This window comes from Phoenix dactylifera, chromosome 11 (genome assembly GCF_051530095.1).
Source record: "Phoenix dactylifera cultivar Ajwa chromosome 11, Ajwa_hap1_PhDact_Kaust_v1.1, whole genome shotgun sequence".
NCBI lineage: Eukaryota > Viridiplantae > Streptophyta > Magnoliopsida > Arecales > Arecaceae > Phoenix > Phoenix dactylifera.
Genome location: NC_143200.1, coordinates 6,606,619 through 6,629,851, shown reverse-complemented (window position 1 = coordinate 6,629,851; position 23,233 = coordinate 6,606,619). Strand labels below are relative to the sequence as shown.

General features: G+C 42.2%; 1 protein-coding gene across 12 annotated transcripts; it reads right to left on the bottom strand.

Annotated features, from left to right (window-relative positions):
* Positions 1 to 597: 597 nt before the first annotated feature.
* Positions 598 to 20,100, bottom strand: LOC103717170 (Cysteine proteinases superfamily protein). Of its 12 annotated transcripts, none has more exons than XM_088706675.2 (10): positions 19,809 to 20,100; positions 7,350 to 7,542; positions 7,103 to 7,270; positions 6,868 to 6,999; positions 6,687 to 6,768; positions 6,503 to 6,613; positions 6,318 to 6,385; positions 3,008 to 3,099; positions 2,668 to 2,817; positions 598 to 1,913 (listed from the first exon to the last, which is right to left on the bottom strand). In XM_088706675.2, the coding sequence occupies exons 1-8, from the start codon at positions 19,903 to 19,905 to the stop codon at positions 3,072 to 3,074; spliced, it is 879 nt and encodes a 292-aa protein (XP_088562801.1). In that variant the 5' UTR covers positions 19,906 to 20,100; the 3' UTR covers positions 598 to 1,913; positions 2,668 to 2,817; positions 3,008 to 3,071. The 12 variants fall into 12 exon arrangements, with proteins under 12 accessions (XP_088562801.1, XP_088562810.1, XP_088562803.1 ...); XM_088706681.1 differs by lacking the exon at positions 598 to 1,913 and having other exon boundaries at positions 2,585 to 2,817; positions 7,350 to 7,436; positions 7,509 to 7,542; positions 19,809 to 20,087; XM_088706682.1 differs by lacking the exon at positions 598 to 1,913 and adding an exon at positions 15,859 to 16,450 and having other exon boundaries at positions 2,585 to 2,817; positions 19,809 to 20,086.
* Between the last annotated feature and the right edge of the window lie 3,133 nt (positions 20,101 to 23,233).

The following is a 23,233-nucleotide window of genomic DNA, read 5'->3' as shown; positions in this document are numbered from 1 at the left end:
ACCTATGACCCAACCTGATCCCTACCAAATTCTCAATATATATTTGAATACTCGTGGATTGGGGCCCCATTCAAAAATTGGACCTAATCTAAAATCTAGATCAAATCTGATTTTGTATTGCTCAACTTGACCCCGCCAAACCCATATATCATCCAAATTTACTTTGGATCGATAAATATAGACCCGATCGAACTGAAACCCAATTTGACCTTATCTAAAATTGGAATCATATAAACCTCCTTCTCCTCCTTCACTATAAATATCTCTCGTAATCAATAGAATGACCTCTCACCCAAACTAATCCTCCTCTTTTTATCTCAATAACCATATCTGCTCTCATCTATCTCCATTTACTTATGCTCATCTGTTGATTATTACTGGCTTGATGTGACTCAAATTTGGATGGATTGATAAAATCAACATTAAATCTAATTTCATCCCACTTGAATGGAGTTGGACTACATTTGAATTCAATTTTTGACCATATTTAGATACGGATTGAATTTGGACTGTGCCAATCCCTAATCCAACCTGACCCCCCCCCCCCCCCAGCAATCCTAGTAATAAAGCAAAATTATTTAAATAAACGGTAATATATGTTCAGGGCAATGCAGTAGCTTTATGTTTTAATATAGCCAAAGAAGGAACTTGCCGTACGAGAAATGTTCTAACTTCGAAGCTGCAAGTAAAATATTTTTGAGACTCTTGAACTCTCTCTTTTTTGTGTGGTAAAAACGACATTTCATATAGCTCTAACGTAAGTACATTCAGCCATATCAGAAAAAAGAAAAGAATACAGAGTAGGAGGTATCTCTCATATCGATGTCCATAAAATCCTCTGAAGTGCCAGGCAACATAGGAGGCAACCCAGTCTGCTGCATTGTTTGCCTTCTGAAAAACATGTAAAGCCTAAAAATCGCTCAGTTCCTGAGCCAACCTACGAGTGTCATGGATAAGAGGATGACCATCACCATTTTTTCTGTCCAATCCTCGAACCCAGTCAATCACCACAGAGGAGTCCCCCTCAAGGCATAGACGCTCAACACCCAGTACCTGCCTGGCAAAGGATATTCCTTCCCAAGCTGCTCGTAGCTCCATCCCAACAGCAGTAAGTCCAGGCGTACCATAGCCACCAGCTACTATCATCCTCTCGAGATGATCTCTGATCACAAAACCAACACCTCCGGACAATCCATCCACCGACATACTACCATCAAGTTCATTTTGAGATAACCGGAGGGTGAGGGTACCCAAGAAACAAGGGCGAACCTGAACACTGTGACAGCGAAAAGAGTACCCCAGATGTCCCCGGCCATCCCAGAAGAGAACCTCGCAGCAGCTGTGGTGATCTTCCTCGTATGACGTATCGCTCTGTCCACCACCATCCTCGGTGGTAACCTCCTGCCCTCGAACAAGCCAGCATTCATGTCTAACCAAATATAATAAGCCAAATATGCCCAGCGAATCCCTGCCTCAACAGTACTAGGCTTCCGCATGGAAACCCTCAACCAATGAATCAAATCCTGTACCAACTCGACTGAGTGGGGCAATAGGTCTGATGATCTCCTCCAAATCTCTCTAGCTTTAGGACATTGCAGTAGAACATGACCAATAGTCTCCTCGGTATCTATGCACACCTCACAACCCTGAGTGACCCTCATCCCACGCCATGCTAACAAGTTCCTGATCGGTAGACAGCCCTATGCCACCTTCCAGATGAAGAGCACCACACGCGGATGAATCCATATCCTCCAAATCTATCCCTCCTCTATCTGCCGGCCTGGCTCTCGGCTCATCAACAGATAAATATCCTTGGCGTGCACCTGCGACCTCCCTGTCGGCACCCAGACTAGTCGTCTGGCCTCTCCCGAGTAAGAACCGGTAGAGCCAAAACTCTTGAACTCTCTTGCTCCCTGCACATTGCCAGTTGAAGTCGAAGAAGTAAATACAGACCGTCTAGGGTGATGCCTTACTGAAAAGTCTATGCAGAAAAAAAAGAGAGCATATTTATTGCCTGAAATTCCAGTAGCAAAAAAGAAACCTAGTTCCAATATTTCATTTGGAATTAATCATCAGTCAAATACACCTTCCTCTTGAATCAATCACATGTGATGAATTTACCATGCACAATCTTATGACACATTGTTTCTAATTTGTTAGATTTTTCTAAAGTAACATGATAATGGACAGCATTCAGATGTATGAATCAGATCCAGGCGGAAAGGCACAGCATGTGATTTCAGTTAGTATGGGCAGAATCCAAACAATGAAACCCCTCCAGGTTTCACAATCCACTTCTTTGAGATGCAATCTCTCCTTGATTTAGGTTTATACAGAAACTATGCAGTCAAAAGCAAGATAAATCAAGACTTCATACGCTGCAGAGCATCAGAAGCATACATGATTGCCTTTATATCACAGCAGCTGATAACCTGTCTTAAGACAGCAAGCCCAAATCCACAGCAGCATATTCTCATGCGGAGGCTGGCGCATATTTGTATACATACTATAGGCCAAACTTCAAGTTCCACCATATAATAGAAGATGCGACATGGCTCAAATCCACAGCAAAATCAGGCAAACATTTATCCAACAAATTTGTTGAGAAAATCTCTGAATTTATATGTGCACAAACAAAGTATAGACAAACTTGAGCTCATTACATACCCCTACGGGGTAATCATCACCAAGAAGGTGACAGTTGTTTGGAAGGAATCATAGGTTAGTGCGAAAGGAGCCCTTTATAACTTTGAGAACTTTTCCGGTGTTTCAGAAGTCCCCATTGCATGGATTGGCCCATTGCAATCATGAGAAAAACTGGCATGCAGAAGAATGGCATACTGTTAGATGCATGAGAATGGCACATGCCACAACATTTGAAAAAAATGTATGACAGCAGGTTTACAGCATGCTAAAAAGAAACATATTTAAAAAGTATCTCCATCATTGTTAAAATACTAAGTATGGCGCCAGAGTAAAGAGATGACGGGGGTTGGATTGTTCTAACCAAAATATGCCATTTATGCTTCTCAATCAAACAGAAATAAGAGATTGGACTGAGGATGTTTTGGTTATTGAACATGAGTAATACCCTTGCTCCTGTGGGAAAAATAAAAGTTATGTTAGATCGCCGCACCAAGAGCATCGATAACAAGATTAAAGACAATTTTAGAGACTAGCAAACAAGTCATAGTAAAGTCACATATGATACTCACATTACACATGTATCAACTAAATTATTTTAAAAACATTTTACTCAGCATATTTTCCAAAACTCAAGCAACAATACCCGTATTTATAACATTTCTGGATTACATATTACTTACCATATTATCTGAAAATACTAGAAATATTAGATAAACAACAACCCTAAAACAACGTCTCCTAATCATAAAAAAAACTTCTGGCTTACCCATAATGGACAAAGGAGTTTGACTTAAAATATGATTCCTAACCAACAAAAGCCTCCATTAAAGTCGTAACTCCATTGGGTTCCACATGAAAGACCAACAAAATCTTTCCAAATCACAAGCCTAATGAGTCTAAAACATTCCTAACTTAACCTAGACCTAAAATAGAGCCTTTAGATTATAGTCCTTCTCATAAAAGGACTCAGAAATGCACTAAGAAAATATCTCTAAATGAAGTACGAGAATTGTAAGAAAATAAGAAATACCTACCTCTTAAGACCCAATACAACCAGCAAACTAACTAAGCCTAATTTAGACCTCAACCACACCAATCTTCAAATTTTTTAAGCGGATGACCCCTGTTTCGAACAAAACAAGATTCGACTGCTTAAGCGGCCTTCTTCCCCGAGGCCGGCCCCCTCGCAGCCTCCGCCGGCTTCCACCGGGCTCCGCCACCGTCCGCCGGCATCCCTCCCTCCCTCCCCTGCTCTCTTTCGCTCTTTTTCTCTCTCGTTTTGCCTCTCCCAGGGTTCTTTCTTCTCCAGCGCCGGCCTCCACTGGGTTTCGCTGGTCCTCCGCCGGCATCCTCTCTCTCTCCCTCCCTCCCCCGCTCTCTCTTTTCTTCTCCTCCGTCTCCGGGATGGCATCCAATTTTCTGAGTCAAAACCGTACTGATGAGCCACCGGTACGGTTTGAAACGGGCGGAATCGGCCGGTTTCGTCGACGTTGATGGTGAGTAAGAACTATGATACATCTTGACAGTTCTAGGGCATTCATTATTAAGGTCCACATTTTTTACCACTTGGGGATTCAACGCTGGTTGCTAAGCTAGAATTAGAATTCTAGTATAACCACTCAACAATTTTAAAAGGCCAATTTTCCCAAAACCTGCACTACTAAAAGTTTTAGCTCTCTTGAAGAAAAAAAGATTAAAACACACATTAAACATTTTATCTTTGTTAAAGATTTAAAGCTTCAAAATCAACGATAGACCCTTGAAATTGAAGATGCACACCATTAATTGTGATATGCACCCCTAACATTTTAAAAAACCAAAAATCAAATGTTCTAGTGGTCTCTCATTTATCATCAACTAGGTGCCAAAATGGACAACTTTAATAATATAATAAAATTATATGCAATGATCGAAGGATCGAAATTCATTTATTGGAAAAATTACTTGAAACCCCTTAACTTTGGGTCATTTTTACTTGTACCCATAGAGCTTAAAAGTTTCAATATGGTCCATGAAGTTAGTTAAGTGGTTCAGTATGGCCTCGAGCCCCACTCGACATCCATTATTGTTAAGATATTGTCTAAATTCTAAAAGGTCATAATTACCCCTCATCTCTTCTTTTCTTTGTTTCTTCCCAAAATACACCCCTCCTCTCCCAAGTTCCCTCTCTCTCTCCTTTCTCACCATCCCTCTATGAGATGAGATCCTATCCCCCATCTCCACCAAGTGCTGAGAGTCGGCGGCATTAAATGCAGTCCCATTAAGCACAAATCTATCAATTCTTTCCACTTGCCATCGGATTACCATAGTCCTCTTCCTCCACCTATCCTCCGCCGATGGCAAAGTGGACCTCCTCTCCTTGTCCTGGGTCTGGAAGCTCCTGGACACCTTCCTCAATTGCCCAGAAGAGTTCTTGATCCTTTTCAACAACAAGGGAATCCCCCCACGCACCCCTCTCAACTACCTCATCTTTGACTTCCTCGAGTGAGGAATCAAAAGCCCTCGATGTCTGCAATGCTATTAGGGATGGGATCGACCAAATCCGACAGTGAAAGCACTCGAGATTCTCCTTGTCACCCTTGATCCTTCCCACAAGACACTCCATGTGGGCCATCTCCGTTGTACCCTCAAGGTCCTCACCAACCTGATCACGGAGGAAAACAAGGGAGGGAATTTTTCCTAGGTTGGTTTCTAGTAGGATTTTTTTTTCTAGGTCGACTTCTAGAAGGAAGCCAGCTCTGTCCTCAATCTACTTGTAACCATTGTTAGATCGAAAGGAGAAGACAATGACAAGCAAGGGATTCTTTTCCTAGGTCGGCTTCTAGTAGGATTTTTCTTCCTCTTCCTCTTCTTGTTCTTGTTGCTATCTTTTTCTTGGATTTTTGGGCTTCCTCCTCCTCTATGTGGATAATAGCTTCAAGGGCATTTTAGCCCTAAATATGTCATATGACCATCACTTGATGGAATCCAATGAGCTCAAATAAATAGAGATAAATGGAGTGACCACATAGAACCACTTAACTAATTTCAAAGACCAAATTAAAACTCAAGGGGTACTAAGTGAAAATGATCCTAAGTTGAGGGGGTGTTCCGGTAATTTTTCCTCTTTTTTCCAATTTATACTTGTTTCAAGATGCATGGATCATTTTCGTCAAAAAAAAAAAATATAGATCATGATTAAAACAAAAAGGATTCTCAATTTAAATGCCTTATCATATGTTTTAGCACACCAACACAATGGACATCATCCATTCTTGCACCTGCTTGATGCATAGCTTAGAGATTTCCAAAAGATAAGACTTTTCTTGGCATTTTTGAAGCTGTGTATCAACATCAATAGTGAGCACCTCAGATCTAGATGACCCATTTTTTATTTAGAACTATCAGATCTTTTACTTAAGATTTAATGTTTAGTATATAGTTCAGCAAAAAAGAAAATTAAGTCAGGCATTTAAAGCAAGCAACTAACCAAGCTGAACTGTTCTTCTAGCTACTTATAATAAGACAGCTGACTTGAAGTAGTCTAAATTAATGGCAGTACAAGTTGCTGATATAAATACTCCATGTGTTTAATAGACTACAAGTTGCTGATAACCACGGAAACTATGCATGCTAACAAATCAACAATTCCTATACATGTTAAATCTCTAGATGACAAACTCCAAACTTACATCCAAACTGAATAAATTTCTTTACGGAAGATCTCCAAGTCTTCCAAACAAAACCACTCTTCTGTTAGCTGAAGGATAAAGAAAGAAAAAAAATAAGATACAAACTTGCTCTAATCTATGCACAAGACAATGTACCAAGTAAGGAGATGTTTAAAGTGTAAGGAGATGTTTAAAGTATAACTTACAAAGTAAGGGTATCCCTCTTGATTGAAATTCTCAGGAGCATTTTGGAGAAAGAGGTATATAAAATAAAGTACAAATGTGCCACATTCTTCACCATTTGTCTGTTGTGGCACCTGCAAAGCACTTGTGTGACAATGATTGGGAAACCATAAACTACCATAAAAGACCATAATGTGGCATCATTACCTTAGGAATTAAGAGAGGAATTTTTGATATAAAATCATCCCCCTCTTTTCTTCCCTCTGATTTATAAATGTCGAGCACAAACCTGAAAGAACAAGAAGAAGACTAACACTAGAGAGAGATAAAGAACAATTTCAATTATTTATGGTGTCTGAAGGAGCAAAAATAGAGCACAAAAGCAAACCTTCTTATGTGTGGCTCCAACCTCTTTGGTTCCGTACTTTGAAGTGAATCAAGCAACAACATGCACGGTTTTTTTGTTTTTGATTGTTTTTTTTCTCCAAAGTTACATAAAATAAGAAGACTCCAGTGTCTCCTATTAAAATGTCAAGAAATATTAATTGTTTTTACTAGTTTTAAAAGAAAGAACTTTTTTTTAGTGAATAAGAAAGAAATATTTATAAGAAAGCAAAACCCACCAACAAACAATGGGGACAAAAACGTATTTCCTTGAAAAGATCTGTTTCCTCTTAATCCACCTAAGCACCTTTTCTTTTGTCATTTTATCCTTGTACAAAGAAAACCATAAACAATCAATATATGTACAGGAGCTCCTCTTCTCTTCTGATATCCTGCTCCATAGATCCCTAGACAGGAAAAAACAACATTTTTACAGAAAGGTGGATATCATGCACAAGCTGCTTCTGTTACGGATGTGGAACTCACTCTAAGTAGGACTCAAACACATTGGTATCTAGCTTCTTGTCATTGCTGGAGTTGGTCCGGCTAACATTTTTAAGTCTTCGGGACCTCCTGTATTGAGGAAGGGAATCATAGAAAGACTCTTTGGAATTTTCGGAGCTTTCTAACATTTTAGCTGCTTGCCTTGTTATGATCTTGGAACGGCTCCGATTACATACTGCAACAACAAAAGAATGACATACACAGACATCATTAGAATGTGCCGCACTGTTTTGCCTTAAAGGGTGAACTAATCTCAAATGGGGACTTCCCTCATATATCCTTATAGATAAAACAGTTCACTAGGTTCAAACCTATATGTCAGTTTTCTGATAAGAACATTTGCAAACATGAGATCACACAGAAACAAAAAAAAGGCATCTCAGCATTGCTATAAAAAATGAAATTGCTATCAAGATATGCTAATGCTTTTTTAACAATAAAATAAGAAATGTTAATCTTTCTATTTTGCTAAATTTATTGAGCAGAAAATCACAAATCTTGAGATCCCAGCACTCTGGTAAGAGAAGGAACAAACTAAAAATTGAATAGCAACTGATGAAATCTTATCTTTGAATTTATGGAATGGAAGGCATAAATATGTTGGCTTTCTTCACAATATGTTAACCAAATTTAGTTCTGATGTAGGCCATTGTAAAAAAATTAAGATCATGGATGAGGGAATGCCAAGCTATAACTTGATGAAGAATTAGGGTTACACCAAATAACCATGGGTATTACCAAAATAGCATTACCCATGCTTTTGACATTGAATTTTATGAGTTGACCAGTTGTTCCTATCTAGGCCTACTTTTTCCATCAACCAGTGACTCTCTTATCATTCACCAATGTCCATTAAGTTGTGTCTTACGTTTTTCATGCAACTTCCACATCATACTTTATTGGACCCAAGGATGTATGGCATCATCAACATGTCCAATTACAAAGAATATGAACAATATTGCACCATGTTCTTCATACAGGCATGCTCTGGTACAGAAAGATGAGCAATTTTGTGAATGGCCAGGACAAAGGGATATTTAGACTCTAGGGCCTATCTAAATTTCTTGCAATATGTCCCTTTGAAGTGGCAAGGGCTGAGGCAGTGAGGCAAGAAGATGGAGAAGCAAGCTGGATTAGGAAGGCCATCAATCCTGCAAATTTCACTACTTTGGGTACCATTATGTCCCAATAAAGGTGCTTTCCAGCATCTTAAAAGCCTTGAACTTGAAGATTGGCCTGCCTTTTCCCTCCTGATTCACCAACCTCTCGTCTCATGTTATCAATCCCTCCCAAGTCCCACCCATGAGGAACATGTCGCACAGATATGACGGCAGATTCTCTGAAAGGTCCCAGCTTCTGATGCAAGGTTATTTCTACTGACTATACAATCAGAAACTAATGAGATTAAAAAAAAAATACCTAAACGACAAGATCAATAGATCAAATGAATCACATCATAAGATCAACAGATCAAATGAATCACATCATAAGATCAATAGATCAATAAATTAAATGTATTTTGGTGTTGATGAAGATAACTAAAGCATACTGATTATGATTTACAGGCACTACAAATGAGGGTACATTTGGAAGTATTACAAAATCATGATATGTGATGATTACGTACTTCTAATTTTTTGCTTTTGAAATTACAAGTAATGATTAAACAAAAGTAAAAAATGTAAAATCATATTCAATGTAATCGTAGAAGCATGGGATTCTAAATTTCTATGTTTGCATGATATTTTGTAAAATCTCAACTCTATTAATTGAAAAATATTGAATAAAGAAAAAGAGAAGAATCAGGGTTTTGGATTTTTTAAAAAATACACCTTAGAAGTTGATAACTATATGGCATTAAACCAACTGAAGTCAACTAACTTCAAGTATCAAACCACAAGCGAACATAAATTACATTGGAGGAACAACACAAAATGAAAGAATATTTCTAGCTTGGCAGGCCTCATCCTTCCCTTGTAAGAATGCCACTGTCTCAATATATTGCAAATCATTCTTCAGATTGAGCTTTTCCCACAGAGCTTATGATCCATTAATTCTCATTTAATAATTCAGTCTACATTATATCAAGTCCAGCAAAATCCTTAACTTTGCTATCTCTTGCTAGAATGCCAGAGACTTTCTTTATTCAAACCATAAGTATTATTATTGCTTTACCATGATATCCTTGAATACAACTCTATCTTTGCATAAGGGTTCATCACGGCAAATACCAAATTGTAATTATCAAGATAATATTGCAAAACTCAGCTTTATGAAACTCTAGCAGCCAAAAAAAGGTGACACTTAGGAATAGACTACATATGCATGGAAGATCAGACGAACAAACATTCAGCTTCCAGTCCAATTTGCAGAAATAGGACAGGGGGCGAAGTTTTGTAAGTTATGATAAAAAAGAATCAAATAACATCAGTTTTTCGATCAAATTAAAAGCAAAATAGGCACACAGCAAGTTCTCTATATCAATATATTGGATATAGTGCAATTAAAGTAAAGAAAAGAGATCACACATTTAGCAAATCATAGACAGAAGAGATTCAGAGTTAAGAAGGGGAGACAGAGAAAATGACAAGGCTAAACCTTGCTAAAATATTTTTCTTCAAACAAATAACACTACAACTTTCAAATTCTTCACTTTATATATATCCTTAATTAAAAAGGCCAAAACAACAAGAAAACATTACTTCGTACTCAAAAAAGGACTCTCAACTTACCTATTTCCAACAAGCACTTTTGGAAAATGAATCTCCTAAGCAAATCAACAATCACCCTTCTTTTTTTCTCACTAATTTGCCTCCAACTAAAATCACTTAAAATTAGGATCTAATCTTTATCTAAGAAATGCCAACTGGGAAACTTTCTGGACCCAAACTATAACTCCTAAACAAGGTCCGCCGTACCGGTACCGGTCGCCGTACCGGTGGCCGGCCGGACCGGTACGGTACCGGTCCGGTACCGGTACGGTACGCGATGGTTTCAAAAACCACAGCGCGCGGCGCTGTGGTTCTAAAAAAAAAAAAAATCGTACCGAACCGGCCTCGTACCGGTGCGAACCGGCCGGTTCGCACCGGTACGAGGCCGGTACGGGCCCGAACCGGCCGGTACGGATAAAAAACCGGAAAATACCGGTTTTTTTGCCGTTCCGGTACCGGTCTAGGACCGGACCGGTACGTACCAGCCCGTACCGGCCGGTACGGCATTCCATGCTCCTAAATGAAAAGCTTTAGGCGCCAGTCACTATTCAAAGTATTGCAGCATGAATAAAAGGGTATTCAATTTTGATAGACATAGAAATAAGCTTGTACGCAAAGCTTTGGGAGGGTATTTACGCAGATTCTAATATTTAGGAGGGTATGTACGTAAAAAACCCAAAAATAAAAGGGTATACATCTAACTTAGCTCAAGGTTGGAACTCCATTCAATTTTGATAGACATAGAAATAAGCTTGTCATTTTTCAGAAACAGAAATTTCCTCATATCAGCAAGCCTTCATAGGCTTAATTAGCCCAAGGTTGGACCTTCATGCATACATACTAAGCTTGAAAAGGTCTTAATAAAATCGCACAGACTACAGTGATTGATGCTATATCAACTATGCTAATATTCTCTCAGTTAGAATAAAAGAAACAACTTTCTAACTAGCAAATGCCACACTATGTTATAGTTTTCTGCAACATAATCACGTTCTTATTGATTATTAGGAGGTAATCAAACTATACAAAGTTTTATTATATAAAAGACTCTAATTTTTTTAAAAAATTCAACATTCTACTCCATACTAAATAATCTCTACAAATCACATGAATCAAAGTAAAACAGCAGCAATTAAAAGCCACCTTCCCATGTTCTTTCCTAAGCCTCTGAGAGTACTTATTTTTTTAGTGACCATCACCACCCCAATCACTCACCAAAGACCACCCCTTCTCTCATCTCCCTCTGAGAAAAAAACCATAATAAAATCCATAACTACCAAAATTTTTTACTTTCTTAACCTGCCAATCGCAAACTTTCTAAGTGCTTAGTCCCCGAGCATCTGGGGAGCCCAGCATGAATGACGCCCCATGAGTTGGGGGATTCGTGGACGCTTCACGTGAATGGATCCTCCAACGTCAACAAAAGTGAGGTAGGATTGACCTTAACTAGCCCGGAAGGGGTCGTAGACGAATACGCACTATACTTCGGGTTCAAAGCCTCGAACAATGAGGTAAAGTATGAGGCTCTTCTGACCAGATTAAAGCTCGCCCAAAAGCTTCGGGTTCAATGCTTGAAAGTCTTCACCAATTCCCAACTAGTAGTGGAGCAAGTTCGAGGAGATTTCGAAGCAAGGTCCCAGATTATGGAAAGATACTTGCAGAAAGTCCAAAAAGCCTCCTCAGCCTTTGAAGCGCTTGAGATTTTGCAAATCTCGAGGTTAGAAAGTGCCCAAGCCGACCTGTTATCAAAGTGGGCTACCTTGGACTACCCTGACCTCCATCAAGCCACCTACCTTGAGGTGCTTGATTGCCTGAGCATTGAGGAACGAATTTCTATACTGCAGGCCGAGCTTGAGCCCAGCTGGATGGACGCGATTGTGGACAACCTCCGAGACGACAAACTTCCGCAGGAGTGGCGAGAGGCACAACGACTAAAGAGTCAGGTCGCACGCTATGTCTTGCTGGAGGAAAAGCTCTATAAAAAGGCCTGAAGACACGGCTGGAAAGGGCTAAAGGATTCTGAGCTGACGAGCTCTACAACATCCTCTAGGCCTACTGGACCACACCCTGAACCTCGATAAGAGAGACGCCTTTAGCACTCACGTATTGAGTCGAGGTTGTGATCCCAGTGGAGATTGGACTACCATTGCACCGGGTCGACTTCCTAGAGGTTCAGCAGAACTTAGAGCATATATGAGTCAACTTCGACATGCTGGAGGAAACCAAACAACGAGCTCAGATCCGCATGGCTGCCTACTAGCATCGAGTAGCCCGATATTACAATTCTTGGGTGAAATATAAACTCTTCCAACCTAGGGACCTGGTATTAAGGAGGGCCGAAGTCTCCCAGCCAACCGAGAGAGCCAAACTCTCACCTAATTGTGAGAGACCACAAAATATTTGAAGTCGTCTGACCTGGAGCTTATCACCTCGAACATTTGAAGGGAACAACCATTCCCCGAACATAGAATTCTGCCAACCTCTGGATGTACCATCAATAAAGCTTGACGAAGCGATCTTGTAAGTTGAAATTATCTAATAAGATCGCTTACTCTGTCACCCTGGAAGGAAGCATTTCATGGTGGTTGCCAGAAGGCTGGCCCGCGCCGAAGGCTTGGCGTGCCAACCGACCTCTCTAGGTCAAAAATAGCCCAAGCAAAAGCCCGACCTCTACGCCGAAGTCTCGATGCGCCAACCGACCTATCTATGTCAAAAACGGTCCGAATAGAAGGCCGCCCCCTATGCCAAAGGCTTGGCGTGCTAACTGATCTCTTTAGATCGAAAATGGCCCAAGCAGAAGACTGACCCCCGCGCCGAAGACTTGGCATGCCAACCAACCTCTTTAAGTCGAAAACGGCTATAGTAGAAGATCAACCCCTGCGCCGAAGGCTTGGTGTGTTAACCAACCTCTCTACATTAAAATGACCCAAGCAAAAGACCGACCCTCATGCCAAAAACTTGGCGTGCCAACCGACCTCTCTAGGCCAAAAACGACTTAAGCAGAAGACCAGCCTCTACTTCGAAGGCTTGGCGTACAAACCGACCTCTCTAAGTTGCAAACAGCCCAAGCAGAAGACCGACACCAGCGTCGAAGGCTTGGCATGCCAATCGGCTTCTCTAGGTCGAAAATGGCCAAAGCAAAAAATCAGCCCCCGCGTCGAAGGCTTAGCGTGCCAACCGACCTTTTTAGATCGAAAACAACCCAAGCAGAAGACCGACCCCCGTGTCGAAAGCTCGATGTGCCAACCGACCTCTCTAGGTCAAAAACGGCCTGAGCAAAAGGCCGGCCCCCCACGCCAATGGTTTGGCATGCCAACCAACCTCTCTAGGTCAAAAACGACCCAAGCAGAAGACCGGATCCTGCATCGAAGATTTGGTGTGCCAACCGATCTCTCTAGGTCGAAAACGACACAAGTACAAGGTCGACCCCCATGCTAAAGGCTTGGCGTGCCAACTGACCTCTCTAGATTGAAAGCAGCCTAAGTAGAAGACCGGCCCCAGTGCTGAAAGCTCGATGTGTCAACTGACCTCTCTAGGTCTAAAACGGCACGAGTAGGAGACTGGCCTCTGCGTCGAACGCTCGGCATGCTAATCGATTTCTCTAGGTTGACAACGACCCTAGCAAAAGGCCAGCCCTTGCACCAAAGGTCGAAAATGGGAGAAGCCCTGAGAAGTTGTTAAAATCGCAGCACCAGTCCTGCGAGCGATCTCCCATCTGGACAGCTTGATGTCTTGATTGACAAAGACGGCGCACCAAAATGGCAGAGAACCATTCAACAGTGGACACAATCACTATACATAGAAGCACTATAAGCGCAAACAGGAATGAAAACAAAAAAAGGAGGACGAAGCAAAAGAGAGTCTTTATTCATTATTCTAGTTATAGTGGAGGCCACAAACCAACTGGAGGCGTGTTTACACAAAAATAAAAATCGGGTTATCTATACAAGAGCATGGGCAATCTGATGGTGACCGAACTTTTTGCGGACTAGAACATCCAGAAGGAGTCTAACCACTGCTTTCCGCCACAGCTCTCTCGAAGGATGGCACGATGGTCCCCGACCGAAGTCCTTTAGCGAGGACTCGACCTTTTCACGTCTTGTGATAGTAGAAGACCCGTGTCTTAAGGAAGAAGCAGCCTTGCCCTCGTCCTCCAATGTGCACGGAGACATACTTTCCGATCCCACTGTTGACCCAAGGAGGTTATGATGCAGCTCCGCACCCTAGGTCGCTCCTACTCTCGACTCTGCCTCCATCCTCACCGGATCGATGGCCAGCCGCTAGTGGAGAACTCCTACGAGCCCAAGCTACAACCTCTCCAGAGCTGAGTGAAGGCCAATAGCAAAGTACCTGCCTCGATACAGAATTAAAAGACTGATCTCATTCCATTTATAGACAAGATCCACTGCAGGAATCGAAGCATTTAAGCTCCGATTAAAGGATGTGTGTCTAACCTTTAGCCAGGCCACATTCAATTATGGGATTTCCTAAGAGCCCTTACTTGCCTCCGCAACATTTGGGATTATTGCCTCACTGAAGTTCGAGCCTTGCTAAGGAAAGACGCATTGGACCCTGGCCATAGGTCAACATGATGACGCACAGCTTTCCAAGAAAACAGTGGACCCTACCCTACAACAACTACTGAATAGGAACCATCGCGTCACCGAGGTGGGAACCTCGACAACCATCCCGAGCAATGAAAGGCAACTACCAAGCAGGAACCGCTATGTCACCAAGGTGGGAACCTCGACAATCATCCCGAGAAACAAAGGGCATAATAGCAAGATTACCGAGCATCCCTATACCTAATCGAATAACCTTTCAGACGAAAAGTACATCGATTCAAATGGAGCCATCAAGTAAACAAAAAGACGAGCAAACTTTCATTTCATTCATCGGAAAAAGAAAGAGAAGTACAGAATAATGGCTCATCGCCGAGCCAACACAAACAAAAACAAAGAAGAGAGAAGAAGAAAAAAATAGACCAACAATGGCGAATACAATCATTCGTCTCTCCTCTCCTCTTCTTCCTATTCTTCCTCCTTATCCTCTTCTTCTTCCTTGGCCTCGCTACCTACTCCTTGGCCTTGCTCCCTACTCCTTGGCCTCCTCGTCCGAGCACTTCGCCTGAGAAGGTGACCTAGCTGAGGTTAAGTTTAGGGGCCACCTTATGGATTCTTCCCCAGCAGATGGTAAATCCCTTCTTGAAGGAGTTCTTGGCAGCCTCCAGCATCTCGTTGCGGAACTCTACAGAAACCTTGTAATCCGCAACAGCGTGTTGGGCCCTCTCTTCGGCACGGGAGGCCTCCTTTGCCCAAACAACCTCTTTGGTTGCGAGGTCGGCCCTCTTCTTGGACTGGGCAGCACTATCCTCTGCCCAAGTAAACCTCTCCTCAACTTGGGAGGCTCGAAGCTCAGCTGCAGCAATCGCGTCCCTCAGGTCAACCTTCTTCCTCGCATGGGTCCCTTCCTCGTTGATGGTCTGCTGCATCTCCCGCAGCCGAGCGGCTATCTGTCCCAACTCCCTTTGGGAACTCTCGGCTTTGGAGCGAAGAAAGCGAGTCTACGCCTCGGCTTGCTCTCTTCTCTTCTCGGCCTCCGCCTCGGCATAGGCCTTGCTACTCTCCGCCTCTCGAAGGAGGCGGTCAAAGACCTCCAACCTCCACTAATGGGAGTGGATGATCTTAATAAGTACGCAGGTGGCGTACACTCCTTACAAAAACAAAGAAAAGATTGATTATTCAAAAAAAACAAATAAATGGAAGAACCAGTCTGATTACCTCAACGATGGTGCGGTAGGACAAGTTGATCACGCTCTCCAGTGGTCTCCGCTGCAGCTTCTCATCACCAGGGACCATGAACCCATGGACGATCTCCCACATCACCTGGGGATCGCCTTGGTGTAGTACTGAGTCGGAGACCCTCACCGACCAATTCGGTACAAAGGTCCCGACTCTGTGCTCTGTGGAACTGGCTGGAGTGAAGATGTCGGCGCTCGCGCACCCTTAGCAGGAGGGTTGAAGGATGGCTCGAACACTTCGGTCGGTAGCCCAGTGGGGACGCAATCGATGGAAGAATGCGGTCCCTCTGTCGGAGCTGAAGAAGGATCAAAAGCCTCTAGTGCAGCCGACAAAACTAGAACAGTCGCAGAAGCTATCCCAAAAACCAAAGCGGCCGCTGGAGCAGATGATGATACATTAATGGAGAGGGCAATAATCACTTCCACCTCCGATGATAGTCCCCTGACGGGCTCCTCTTTGATTTTAATAACTGGTCCCACATGTACGCCCCTTTTATCTGAGGAAGAATGGCTATTGCCGGATTACCTCTTCCTTAAGGAGCGGAAGAGTTCTTCCACCTCAAACTTCATGGCTGCAAGAACGGGAGAGGAATGAGTTAGTCATAGATTCAGATCGACAAAAGAGAAACAGAATAAGATAAGAAAATATACCGACAAACGGAACAGGACTCGAGCTAGCATCAACCAAGGCCAACTGCCAAAATAACTCGACCAAAGATGGAGCTTTCATCAGACGAAAAAGATTAATGGGCTCAGCTCTTCATCTGACAAAAACGAAAAGAGGCTCAAGGCTTGCCTCCTGGGTGTCCTCCACGGGATCGGAAAACCCCAAGAAATTGCCGAAAACATACAAAAATACTGACCCTTTAGATGGACGAAGGAACAGGAGGAAGGACGTTGTAACCCTTCCTACTAGAAAGATACCACCACCCCTTATTTCGAGAATGAGCCTTCCCTTGAAAGAAGGCCCGAAGCGTCTCTGATGTAGGGGTGATCCCTTGAAGCCGAACAAAGCAAAAAAAGCCCATAATCATCCTCCAAGCATTGGGAATGATGTGTGGGGACAAGTTGGTACTAGGCCAACGGTCGATGATAACCGACGGAATCAGGAGCCTTAGTCCCACTTTTAAGAACTTATACAGGACTATCCGGTTCTCCCTAAGCGAAGTCACTCGATCCAAAGGACCGAGGCGCTCAAGGACAAAGTCCTTGGAAATAAAAAATGCCATCCGAATCCGATCAAGGTCAGCCTTTTCCATAAGGCTTATCTCAGTATTTGGACCTAAAGGTACCTCAGGAAGAACTTTCTTCGAGGCCACAGAGACCTGGTCAGGAGAACCCAGACCTATTATCTCATCGTCGGAAGACCGACCTCTAGTGGATGGGTCCATAAATATCCTTTAAACAAAAAAAAGACGAGGAGAAGAAGACAACATGGGAGAAGAAGCAAAACAACCCACCAAGAAACAAAGACAAGGTTCTAGTCGGGACAAGAACCTTGCAACGAAAGCATACAAGTCATGCCCTGCAACTTCACACATTCTCTCTCCAGATTCTGGAGAGTAAAAGAACGAGGTGAATGGGCTATAGCTACAGGCTTCCCTATTCATCGAGGGTTTAAGCAAGTTCCTCCGAGGCGACGCTTCATCTAGCCTTGGACGCGTGTCTCTTGGGCGTTCGCCCCAAGATGGCCCATTCGGATCGTCGTCGAGACCCAGACGCCTATTAAATTCACGAACACCTCACCCATGATGACGCCGCTTCGGGAAGGACAGCAATGCCACACCCTTCATAAATATGAGACTTAGAAAATCTTCGTTTTTTCAATGAAAAGGCTCCTCGGCGATCTTCATCAAAGCGACCTTTCTAGAAAAACTACTTCCGCGGCCAGACTAGGATAGCTCAGCTTGGTTGCAGAAGTGGAAAAAAATGATACACCTCCAAACCAGCTACAACTCACCAGAAAGTTTGGCCAATTAAAACACACCACAACGCCAATATGTGGTAGATCGGGAGTGGCCATTGGGCGGGCCGAGCGCCATACCGCCGAGCTTGCATATCAGAAGCTCTCCATAGTTGTCCACATCTTAACCAGAGGACCTAGTAATCATCGAGATCCCACTGATGTGACAAGCAGGACGTCATCCGCACGTGAAGCATCGCCCAATGTTCAGATCGTACTCGAGCCAATCACTTCTGGTCGATCCATATGTGCTAATTCTTTGGTGATAGGTAGGCTCCTCCACCAGATATACATAAAACAGGGGGGCAGAGAAGGTAAGCAAGGAGAAGAATGCCCTAAAAGATTAAAAATAACATCTTCCTATTTTCTAATTACCACACTGACTTAGACATCAAAGGGTCCCCCACCGGATACATTACAGTTAGAGGACTTCTTTGGTCTATGTTGTTTTAGGTCGGAGGGTTGCCATCCGACAAGGACCTCGGCTGCAGCGACCGAGCGTCGCTCGCCTCCTCCAATTTCGACCAGAGCTGCCGACCATCGAGCTCTCCAGCATCGTCACGCTTCTCGCCGTGGTGCCTAGGGCCAATTAATTCTTAGCAACAACATTTCCTTTGCAATTTTCAAAAATCAATGGTGGCGATCAACAAGTTGTTATGTTATGAAAATTATCCCTTTTTGATTTGGACTCAAGATTTTATTTCTTCTTCATAAGTATCAGGTCCTAGAAGCTAAATTCTAGGGAGAGCTTGCACTTGTCCTTTAGGAACTTCAAGCATGCTTAGTCCATCAATTCACAGTCATTACATAGTTTCTCCATTTACGGGAACAATTATGCTCATCTGTCAAATTGCATTTGTTTCTCCATTTACAAGAACAATTATACTCATATGTAACATTGCATTTAAACAAAATATAACAACTAATTGCATGAGGATTGAGCGGATATATATTTAGTCACACATCGGCTATGCATTAGATAGATCTTAGGTACTTATATAAGACCAAAGAACCCAAAGAACACATTTTAACTAGCTTTTTTGAGTGACGTACTTGGTTCTGATAAATGGTATCAGAGCGAATCGGCCCCATAGCACATATAGACTAGAAAATACTGCAACATGGACCCATTTAGGTTGAACATGGGCTAATCATTGTGTTTGTGATTGGATTTGAATGGGTTTAGACCATTAATTTGGTGAGGATACTAGGGCTTAAACATGGACCGAGGGGGATGAGGAAGTGGGAGGAGTGAGGACCCAGACGAGTGAATATTTAGTCCCCCATCAGCTATGCTCTAGACAGATTTTGAGTACTTATGCAGTACCATAAGTATTTATACAGAATAAAGGAATTCATATAACATCTTGACTAAGAAATCCAAATAATACCTTCTAGCTAGACTTTTTGGAAAAAATCTTGAGTTATGTCAATCTGATAACAAACTAAGTTGTGAAGAGCTCTTTGACCAATCAAATTACACACCACAAGCAGAACTGATCTGGAAACCATCTTCTGCTAGTCTTTATAGGTTCATTTTGAAAGTGGTTCCGAAATAAATTTATATATCATGTTGTGTAATCTAATGAGTTTTTGTACTTACTGATGAAATTATGGTGATCTTTTGCGAGGGTGAGGCCAATCTTAATTACATGTATTTGTTGAAAAGTTGTTGTTAGTTCCCAGTATGTCAGATTGGACATTTGGCTAATAGATCTGAAAAAATCAGGATCAGAGGACATTTCTAATTCCAATTGAAGCAACAGCTTGATCTATGTCCCGTGGGCAGAATACAGAATGAAAGATCACCAATCAATTTTAGGTTCTTGAAGAAGAAAAGAAAAGGTCGATTCCTTGATTATTTCTAAATTTAGATGTCTTCTTAATCTCTGAACAAGATTTGTCAAAGATCATGCTAGTAGTAGGAAAGATCCCAGAGAGATATAGAGAATGAGCGAGGAACCTACCTCGTCGGTGGTCATCCGAGGCGACCGTCAGCTTGGATGGTCGGAGGCGGAGCCGGTCGGCGATGTTGCTGGAGGAACGATGGTCGGTGGGTTTCATGCCGGCGGAAGCGAGGAGGGCTAGCGAATGGCGGAGGAGGAAGAGGTCGGCGGCGATATCGCCGTCGCCGGCCGGCGGAGGTCAGCTTCCGGGGAGTCGGAGGACGAGGCAAAAGAGGAGAGAGGCTTAGGGCTTCACTCGATCTCCATTGGGAGGGAGAGCGTTTAATGCGAGATCGATGACGACGTGCCACGTGGGTTACAAGCCTGAGTTGGTCCCTTATTTAATAATTTATTTTTTTTGGAAAAACATTAGATGATTTTCTATTTTACCGTATCTGGAAAAAAAATCCAAAAATTAAATACTCGGAGTTATCAGACCTGTGATAAAAAAAAAAAACTAATATATATATATATATATATATATGCGGCATTCTTTTTCTTTCTCGTCAAGTTTCTTCATCTTTTTTTTTTGCTAAAAAAAAGAGGAAGGGGGAGGAAGGAACAAGCCCACCCCCGCGTAGCAGCACCCACTGGGCCCCCACCCCGCAAGGAGAATGTTCGATGTGGACAGAAATGACCGTATGTTGGGCATCCGGGCCGGTTTTACTCATACCCTCCCCACCCATGGGCCGGCTCGGTTACCCTTCTGGGCTCCGGTACAAATACCACGTGTGAGTACGTCACACCTGGCACTACCGAGGTTACCAACAGAGCGATACGCCCTTCCATACCCCATGTCCGAGCAGGGAGCATCCGGTCTCTATAATTTAATCGACGCCCGTGCGTTTCGAACTTGGAACCACTTGGTTGGAAGTAAGATCACGCTCCCATTGAGCTACCACCTCGGTAGCCTTTATCCATTTTTTTATCAAACCATCTCTTTCATTTGTGACATCTTTCTTTGTCTAGATTTTTTTTCTCATTCTTCAAATTCCTCTCCTTTTTTTAGAATCTTTACACCTAAGAGTTCATAAAATCTTTAAAAAAATATTAATGGGGGGAGAAATGGATCATCCAACCCATAACAAAAGAGCCACCTAATTTCGGCCCAACAGATACCAACGTCGACCAGACGTATCCTCGGTTCGCCCTAGAATCAGCCCGACCTCGGACTTCACCAAAAGCTCCTCCAACTTCGGATATTCGCCGACGTGCCTCGGCTAAGTTTGGGGCGCCCTCCTTATTTGCCAACGCGCCCCCAACCGAGCTTGGGGCGCCCTCTCCAATTACACGCCCCGACCCCTGAGTTTGGGGCACCTCGCCGGGCACACCTCGGTACTTGTCAAGCCAACCTCGCCAAATGCATGATACGACCTCTCAGCAAGTTCGACCTTACCGATGGCAGCACCCATGTGCGTGCCCATGCCCTCCTACGTGGCCGTACATCGCGACGCCACTACGCCACACTTTTCTTGCTGGCCCTCGGCAGTTCAAGGACAACACCATGCTACTCCGGCCATACCCTGCTACGACTGTCAACGCCTCACCGTTCCCAGGAACGGACTCCACCGCGCGCCACAAGCAAGCTCTGGCTGCGCGCCACTCTCCCTCATGATGGGAACGGGCCATGCCTCCGCTACTTGAGTATCCCTACCGGGACTATAAAAACTCCCGACAGGTAATATTGAAGGAACTTTTGGCTGAACCTACTAAAATCCACTCTAACTTGATCGTCGGAGGGTCCTCATCGGAAACACCGATAAGGCTTTATGCAGGAACCCCCAATCTGTCGCGGGAGGTGGCTCCCCTCGTCGTCCTCTGTACTCCGGCAGCTCCTTCAATTCCTCCGGTGTGGTCACCCTCAGGCCAGTTTGAACCACAACAAGTATATATATAATTTCTTATTCTCTTCCTTCCGATTCTTTTTTCTTTTCTAGAATCTTTGCATATAAAAATTCATTAAATCAAATGAATAATATATATATATATAATTTCTTATTCTCCTTTTTCAAATTCTACTCTTTTTTTACGATCTTTGCATTTAAGAATTCATAATATTTAAAGAATAATACTTTTTCAAATTCTACTCTTTTTTTTACGATCTTTGCATTTAAGAAATCATAATATTTAAAGAATAATATATATATATATATATATAATTTTCCATGTTAGACAAACCTAAGAAACTGTGCATTATGTATTGGTATTGATGGATACTATGTTCTTAAAACTATGTATTAATTTAATCTAGAGGTGTGTATTGGTTTGTCAGATGACTAATTTGTTTGGTGTATATCACTTGGTCATGTATTGTGTACTAGTAAAAAGTATATTTTAAAAATTAATTATCAATTTATCTAGAGATGTGTATTATATCACTACTGGATATGTATCAAAGAAGTTTGTAGTATATATCAGAAAGTCGATGAATATATATCATCTGACCATGTAATGTGTATTAGTGAACATAATGTTTTAGAAATTATGTATCAATTTGCTTAGAGGTGTGCATTGACTTGCTAACTTATCTGCTAAGTATGTATCATCTAGCAATATACTATGTATTGGGGAACAACATGTTCTAAAAACTATGTATCGATTTACTTAGAGGTGTATATTAGCTTGCTAGATAACTAATTTGCTTATAGTGTATTACCTGGTCATGTAGTATATACCGATAAAAAATATATTCTAGAATGAGAAAGAAAGAAGATGTTGTGTGCGATTTTCCTTTTTTTATTATTTTCTTAATCATGGGATTGGCATTTCTATTGGTAGGAGTTTCTAACTTTTAAATTTCTTCTTTAAAATGGGCTCTAAGGGAAACATGGAAAAATAGAAAGTCTACCCCATATTTTCTTCTTTGGTGCATGCCTTATATGATTTGTTTTCAATTTTTCATGTAGTTGATACATAATAGGTAATATCAAGGTCAGGCTTAATGTGCAAAACAATTTTTCTCTCTTTTTTTTTTGGGATGGATCACATATATCTAGTATGAATACATCCCATAAATCAGAAAATAAAACATTATGAAACTGTAAAAGTAAATTAGAAGAATATATCCAAAACATGCCACTAGAGTGACCTGTAACATATGAAGCTATCCAATCTATCATGCTATTTGTTTTCTGATAGACATGCCTAGCATCGAAAAGAAACACGCTGACTAACTAATCTCCATATACCCATCAAAGGGGGTTGACTGTCTACTTGCTAAGCCTATTTTAACACTCACTTAATCACAGTGGAGAAATCACCTTCAAGGTAAATGTGACTTGCTCTCTGGACTACCCTTGCAAACTTGAGATCCTCCCATGTTTCTCTCAGTTCTGCACTAGGAACAGTGATTTTAAATAATTGAGATTCTCCTGCAACAACAAACTTAGAGTCTAGCCCTCTAATCACTTTGAGAAAACTTTAGATCCTCCCATGTTTCTTTTTCT

What these genes read in the sequence shown, in the direction of transcription:
- LOC103717170 (XM_088706675.2), bottom strand. Translation starts at nt 19,905, where the DNA reads ATGAAACCCACCGACCATCGTTCCTCCAGCAACATCGCCGACCGGCTC. An exon ending in CTCGGATGACCACCGACGAG is followed by an intron (nt 7,543 to 19,808) that starts GTAGGTTCCTCG and finishes TTGTTGTTGCAG; the next exon opens with TATGTAATCGGAGCCGTTCC. An exon ending in TTTGTCCCCATTGTTTGTTG is followed by an intron (nt 7,000 to 7,102) that starts GTGGGTTTTGCT and finishes ACATTTTAATAG; the next exon opens with GAGACACTGGAGTCTTCTTA.